Source organism: Salvelinus fontinalis, chromosome 9 (genome assembly GCF_029448725.1).
Source record: "Salvelinus fontinalis isolate EN_2023a chromosome 9, ASM2944872v1, whole genome shotgun sequence".
NCBI classification, from domain to species: Eukaryota; Metazoa; Chordata; class Actinopteri; order Salmoniformes; family Salmonidae; genus Salvelinus; species Salvelinus fontinalis.
Genome location: NC_074673.1, coordinates 41974082 through 41982087, shown reverse-complemented (window position 1 = coordinate 41982087; position 8006 = coordinate 41974082). Strand labels below are relative to the sequence as shown.

The 8006-nt window shown below is 42.0% G+C and overlaps 1 protein-coding gene across 4 annotated transcripts in view; it reads right to left on the bottom strand.

Annotated features, from left to right (window-relative positions):
* Positions 1-1257: 1257 nt before the first annotated feature.
* ntrk3a (neurotrophic tyrosine kinase, receptor, type 3a) overlaps positions 1258-8006 on the bottom strand; it is a 263032-nt gene continuing 256283 nt past the window's right edge. For all 4 annotated transcript variants that reach the window (XM_055934471.1, XM_055934470.1, XM_055934472.1 and 1 more), the window contains one exon: positions 1258-3554. In XM_055934471.1, coding sequence (XP_055790446.1) covers positions 3369-3554 — 186 coding nt within the window. In that variant the 3' untranslated portion in view covers positions 1258-3368. The remainder of the gene's footprint in view (positions 3555-8006) is intronic.

Here is an 8006-nt window from a genome sequence, read left to right as displayed (position 1 = left end):
TCTGTCCATGGGTCATTGAGCATTGATCAGCTTCAAGGTAAATGGAGTGTAAAATGCTTGGCTCTGGCCTTTCAGTGAAGTCACACACCTAATGATGAGAATCATCCTGAGGATACAGTGACAAGAGCCGTTATGTCTTGACACCTTCTGAAAACACAACGTCCCCTACACTGGGATTTGTACAGCACATTCCAAGGGGGCTATAAGGGAGGGTAATGTAAATATATTTTATTTCGGTAACTCATTATGAAATACTGTTATCAAACTATTGTATATCTAATTTGAATATGATAGTATAGACTATCAATGTGCACTGTTCTTTACATTGTGGTTGCCTATAAGTTCCTTCCCTCAAGGTTTACATTGGTACATTTACATTTTAGTCATTAGCAGACACACTTATCCAGAACCACTGCATACATTTTCATACTGATCCCCTGTAGGAATCGAACCCACACCCCTAGCATTGCAAGAGCCATGCTCTACAACTGAGCTACATTCTCAATCCAGTGTGGAAATTGTTAATAAATGAGGCTCTGAGTCTGTTGTTTCCTATAGGAGCTTAGCTTGGGTAACAACCTCAGAAGTGACATGTCTGTTTCCTTCCAATTAGGACCTAATCTGGCACTAATAGTCTCTGTGCACTGCATATGATGTGTAAAATCTCCTAAGTCGCCCTAATGGCTTTTTTTTTTCAATTATAACCAGTCCGTAATTTGTGCACTCATCCATGGAGGAGGTGTTAGGAGAGGAAGAGGGCAGAATTGTTTACCAGTGGAGCCACAATCACAGGCTGGAGGAGAGGAGTGTACTGCGGTCTTCTACCAGGGGAAATCTCCATGACTTTGTGTGGGAGCTCAGGACTCATAAAGCCGGGTGAATTGTAAAGTCATTGAATGCAGGCAGCAGGAAGCAGCAGGCCTCAAGCACGACAGGAATATTAAAGGAAGAGGCATCTTATCATACATAACTACAGTATGTCAGAGTCACAAACTGGTCTTTGAAAGCTTCTGCAATCCTCCCCATCCCTGCTCGTTCAAACAGAGAGAATGACTGGATCTCTCAAGGAATAAAATAGGAAACCAGATCAACAAATGTTCCTGTCACTTTCCCTTCCAAGCCAGATGCACCTAGGAACCTTTGTAGATGTGAATTCAGAGATTAAGTTGAAGAGTATTTTTTTTGATGTTGTGATTAGGTAGAAGATGGGAAAACTACTTTTCAACTTCTTGCTAAAAAAGATGAGAAAACTTTGAGTATCTCGCCATTCTAACGTGAAGGAACTTTTAATTTGAAAGAAAAGTACAGTATTTGTAAGTTTGACCAGATAATTCATATTGAAGCTTTTAAAATACATTTTTGTTGAAGTAGGCAAATGATTCTGTACATAAACGTTAATATGAAATTGATCACATAATAATATATCACCTTGTTAAAAAAATGCAGATAGGCAAAACATGGTGCCAGTTTGGCTCAGCATTGAATAATTATGGATGTATCATTGGGGTGTTATTGAGACCAAACACGACCTTGAATGATTACATTACTCAGCGTAAGCAAGAGGAGAGAGAGCGAAGGAGAGCGAGAGAAGAAGAGAGCGAGAGAGAGAGAGAGCGATAGAGTGAGCGTGAGAGAGGAGCACTTTCTCCCAAAGCCCCAGTGTTTGTCATCACAGCGTAATGTTCCAAACAGCCCCCATAGCTACAGAGTGCTCCATCACTAATACGTAATGAATAATTCACGTCACTGTGGTCTGCCATGTTTGCTATTGTTTAACATTGGGAGAGCTGAGAAAGATAAAGGATCGTTTGCAGAAATCTTGCGCACATTGAGAGAAGAAAACATTCTCAAGCCTGCATTACAGTAATGCTTTAACTTGAATGTACATGTACAGAGAATGGAAAATGAGAGGCAGTTACTACTATTATATGAATGTATAGTGTCTAGTAGCACATTTCCTGTATAAACTGCAGAAATTGAAACATCAGGGTCATGACCATCTGAAGGCAGTAGAATAACATTATCCACAACCTGGAAAACAAGATGAAGTATAATACAATGCCATATAAATGTAATTTTCAGAACACAGCCAGTGACAGCTTATAATGCTATATCATAGCTATAGCTCTTTGCTCTGGCTAGATGTACATGAGATACATGGTGATACAGAATGTATGGCTGAGAGCAAATCTAAGACTCGATTACACTGAAAGAACAACAGTGAGCTGGAATGAGGGGAAGTGGGGGCGCTATGTAAGATCATCATAAATTCATACTGTAACTGTATGCATCCTGCTCAGTCTGTCTAAGCTCACATCATGATTACGCTACTGACAGTCTACTTCCTGTTCATGTCTCAACCTAACATCCTGACTCGTAAGGTCACATTGTAATCAAATATCCAAATCAAATGATAAGACTCTAAACAAAGTCGATTAAATTCGTTAAAAGCAACAGAAACAACACACTGACCAGGTGAAGAAAATAGTAACACAAATTAAAGATTATCAAAATATCTATAGGATTCACTCACCATTACAACACACCAAGAAACTAAAATAATCTAAATAGGAAATGAAATAAGTTAACATATTTTTGTGACAGAAATTTACAGTATATACATTCAATTTTAAATAAAGATGACTGTGTTGATTGTTGGCTCTGTCTTTCCTATGAGTTCCACATCTCAATGAAAAGCTGTTTCCTCTCAGTAGCCAATCGCCTTGTCGGATCCAGAGTCAGAGAATAGATCCAGCCAATCGGAGTGCAGTAAGGCTTTCTTCAAAAAGTCCCTGCCAATTGTCTGACTTGCCAATAACAAGAGGTCTTCTCCAACAGGTGACATACAGTACCCTTAGCAAGAAACATGGCAGATATCCACACTTTGAAAATAAAAATAAATAAAAAATATATATAATATATATTTATAAAATGAAAAAGAAAATCACCTGGGAGTTTGATCTTCTGTCAAGCTGTCAGGATACCAAAAGCAAACCATTTTTCCAGGGTTTTCAGCTTTTTTTTTTCTGTGTACTTTTTGTAATTTAGTCATTTTCTAGCATTTTTTTGTTTTTTGTGATACTTTAAGTAGGCTGTTTTTACCAAAAAAAGAAATAATGTCCTCTTCATACAGTATTCAGTAACTGTACAATTTTAAATGCAGGTAAACAAAATGTAAAAGTGCTTTTTTAAATACTGTTATCCAGTGTATCGAAAGGAGTAGCAGGCACTTAAGTCCATCCCCATTTTGTAGGTGTTTGACAGTGGAGCAATAAGGTGCTCGTTGTTTGGGTTATTCCTGGGGTTTTGTTCATCTGTTGGGTAGAGACAGACAGAAAAACAGACAGATAGACAAACCCCAACGTACACTAGCCCAGGATGTCCAGGTAGACAGGCGTAGCTTTGCCCAAGGCATAGAGGATTTTCTGGATATCCTTGATGTTCAGCCTCTGCTGGGGCTCCCTCTGCCAGCAACCCAACATGATGTCATACACCTCCTTGGGACACACTCGTGGCCTCTCCAAAACCCGTCCTTGCGTAATACACTCGATGACCTGGGGCGAGAGAGAGCAAAAGAGTTCACAACCCAATTTAGAGTATTATACTGTTTACCAAGACCACCACGAGACGTTTACAGGCAGAATCATGTTTTGGTTAATCACCTTCATTACCATTCCCCAGGCTATAGCACCACAATATGTGTACTGTAGTAATTACATGGGCACAATGTCCAGGTCATAAGGAATATTTAAAAGTGAAAGGTTATGCAGTGCACATAAACAAACACACAGATGCAGTGTTGTCAGACTTGCCTGTTGATGTAAGTCGGGAAATGTATCATTTTACATGTGATCCCTCTAGGGTGTGGTGGGAATTAGGAGTGTATGAGCTGTATAGGTTGTTATCAATACATGTCACAATAAGGTTGCAGGACATTCGATTGGGCTGCTGGGGGGCAGGTAAAGCCTAAAGCTGCACTATTAGCCAAATTTGAAATGGAATTACAATGGAGCAAGGTGGAAACACAATTGAAATGTATTTACAGAAGGGCTGTGGTCACCATTTAAGTAATACATTAAATATAAATACCACATCGTGGGTCCATTATTTTCCAATTTCCATCTTATAGTAGCCTAGCACAAGAATGTACTGTGTAGTCAAACCTTCTAGGGTTGCTATTAGCGAGAGCCCTTGTGTGAAGGAGAACAATGGCAGAACAGACAGCCATTTTCCTCCTAATATTCCTTTTTTTTTTGCAAGCTGGAAAAGAAATGTAAGAGGACCAGTGCTTCTATAGCACAAAACAATATCACATCTGTGCTGTTTCCGTGTGATGTTGTTAGGCTACATCGTATCATTGTTTCCTCTTCAGAGTGCACTGAATAAGTGATTATATCAAGTTCTTTGTGGATGGATTTAACTAGCTTGCTAGTAGGTACGCTACACATTAGGAGATTAGTAGACCATCAGTTGGATATGGACTGAAAGACAGACGAGGACCACTAATGCCCCATTCACATTACATCTGAGGAGTCCGTTGCGTCGGCTGACATTCATTTCAATGGGGAACGTTGAAGCACAGAACAAGATGAAAATGTGGTTTTCGGCGATAGCTTTATGGGATTGCTAGCAATTTCTAAACATTTACCTATTCCTGTAAGTGATGTTTTATTATCACCTGAAACAAAATGAATGAAAATATCACTTTTATTTTTAATATGACCTCTGATGAGACTAGTCTCTCCTTCATCTTGTCTTGTATTGTGGCGAAACCCTATGCTCTTCGTTCAGTAGCGGAACGAAATTGCATGAAGATGACGTACGGCTTAATAAAGAGGACCTCTAAGCAAGGTGAAAGGAGTGAAACGGGGCGGGATCATCGACTTCACAAATCGGGTGCTGTAGGTGTCCTGGAGGAGAGGTAGTTGTTTGCCTCCGGGGATGCGTTGGGCAGAGAGCACCACCCTCTGGAGAGCCCTGCAGTTGCGGGCGGTGCAGTTGACGTACCAGGCGGTGACAGAGCCCAACAGGAAAATCTTAATTGTGCATCTGTAAAAGTTTGTGAGGGTTTTAGGGGCCAAGCCAAATGTATTTTTCTGAAGTCTACGATCAGCTCTTTTGTTTTGTTGACGATGAATGAGAGGTTATTTTCCTGCCACCACTCTCCCAGGGCCCTCACCTCCTCCCTGTAGACTGTCTTGTCATTGTTGGTAATCAGGCCTACTTTTACTTACTTAGTTCTTATTGTTGTCCATCGTATTCGATGATGACTTCCACTTTGAGTTAACGGTGAATTCGTTGTTGATTGTAACGTCCAATCCGAGATCCACAAACTTTATTAGAGGTGGGGCATATGCAGTCTGTGTTGGCAGGGGAAGGCATGGTTGTGTGTCTCCTGAGCTGGTTTTGCTGTCTCTTTGTGCTCCTCTCCTCCTCCCACCTCTGTACACCGCTGGTGGAATGGTTGGCAGCAGCATCCTCTGGGGCCCCTGTGTTGAGGATCAGCGAAGTGGAGTTGTTGTTTCCTACCTTCACCACCTGGGGACGGCCGGTCGGGAAGTCCAGGACCCAGTTGCACATGACGTGGGTGTATACCCAGGGCCCCGAGCTTTATGATGAGCTTGGAGGGTACTATGGTGTTGAAGGCTGAGCTATAGTCAATGAACAGCATTCTTACATAGGTATTCCTCTTGTCCAGATGGGATAGGGCAGTGTGCAGTGTGATGGCGATTGCATCGTCTGTGGATCTATTGGGGAGGTAAGCAAATTGAAGTGGGTCTAGGGTGTCAGGTAAGGTAGAGGGGATATGATCCTTAACTAGCCTCTCAAAGCACTTCATGATGACAGAATTGATTGCTACGGGGATAGTCATTTAGTTCAGTTACCTTTGCTTTCTTGGGTACAGGAACAATGGTGGACATCATGAAGCATGTGGGGACAGCAGACTGGGATAGGGAGAGATTGAACATGTCTGTAAATACTCCAGCCAGCTGGTCTGCGCATGCTCTGAGGACGCGGCTAGGGATGCCATCTGGGCCGGCAGCCTTGCGAGGGTTAACGCGCTTACATGTGTTACTCACATCAGCCACTGAGAAGGAGAGCCCATAGTCCTTGGTAGCGGGCTGCATCGGTGGCACTGTGTTATCCTCAAAGCGGGTGAAGGTGTTTAGCTTGTCTGGAAGTAAGCCGTTGGTGTCCACAACATGGCGGGTTTTCCCTTTATAGTCTGAGATTGTCTGTGGACCCTGCCACATACGTCTCATGTCTGAGCCGTTGAATTGCGACTCCACTTTGTCTCTGTACTGACTTTTTGCCTGTTTGATTGCCTTACGGAGGGAATAACTGCACTGTTTATATTCGGCCATATTCCCAGTCACCTTGACATGGTTAAATGCGTTGCTTCGCGCTTTCAGTTTTGCACAAATGCTGCTATCTATCCACGTTTTCTGGTTTGGGTAGGTTTCAATAGTCACATATAGTGTGATACTACAACATCTCCTGTACACTTCCTGATGAACTCAGTCAACATATCCGTGTATTCGTCAATGTTATTCCAAAAGACTTCCCGGAACATATCCCAGTCCGCATGATCATAACAATCTTGAAGCATGGATTCCTATTGGTCATACCAGCGTTGAATAGACCTTAGCACGGGTACTTCCTGTTTGAGTTTCTGCCTCTATGAAGGGAGGAGCAAAATGTAGTCGTCATCAGATATGTCTCAGGGAAGGTTGGGGAGCGCCTTGAAGTCATTTCAAAAAGTTGAGTAGCAGTGGTCCAATGTTTTTCTAGAGCGAGTACTACAGTCAATGTGTTGGTAGAACTTCGGTAGCGTTTTCCTCAAATTTGCTTTGTTAAAATCCCCAGCTACAATAAACACGGCCTCCGGATTTGTGGTTTCCAGTTTGCATAAAGTCCAGTGTAGTTCTTTAAAGGGCCGTTGTGGTATCGGCTTGAAGGGGAATACACACAGCTGTGACTATAACCGAAGAGAATTCTCTTAGTAGGTAATACAGTCAGAATTTGATTGTGAGGTGTTCTAGGCCGGGTGAACAAAAGAACTTGAGTTTCTGTATGTTATCACAGTCACATCTTGAGTATTTAGTCATGAAACATACACCCCTGCCTTTCTTCTTCCCGGAGAGTTCTTTATTCCTGTCTGCGCGATGTACTGAGAACCCAGCTGGCTGTATGGGTGGGGACAGTATTTCCCAAGAGAGCCATGTTTCCGTGAAACAGAGTATGTTACAATCCCTGATGTCTCACTGGAAGGATATCCTCGCCCTGAGCTCATCTACTTTATTATCCAGAGACTGAACATTAGCGAGTAATATACTCGGAAGCGGTGGATGGTGTGCACGCGAGCTTTATCGCAGCTTTAATAAAGAGAGCGGTGGGGTTGGTGGTATATCTGCTACATCTGCTATCCAACACAACAGATTACCCATCATGTTTAAGCAAAAACAATGCATATTAATTATACTACAATGTCATAGCCTAAACAAAAAACTATGACAATACTTTTATTTCCCTTTTGACCCACATTTTAATCGCATAGACAATCAGGGGAAATCCAGAATATCAAAAGTGTCGCACCAGCATGAAGATGGCATGCTCGGGGGGGAGGGGGTCGTTCCTGCAGCTGTGCCCACATGCAGGAAACCAATGGGATAGTTGAGGGTGGGCACAATCAAAATGGATGGAAAATTACCTAAACCACACATACTGTACTTGTCAGGAATAGTACGGTTTTATTTTACATCACTGAAATATCCAATTAATGGTGGCCAATATTGAGAGATAGAGGCATAGTTTTTGCACTCTAATGCACTGAAGTGGGCTGCTCCTGCCACCCAGCTAAGAATGGAATGTTCAAAATGAAACAAAAACCTGACATTATTGATAACCTATTGATCTGGTGTTTTCTGTTGAATGGGTATGAGAACAGCTTCAGGTTCACATCCACAGTCAAAGACAAAGTAACCTGTCATGAGCAATAATTACCA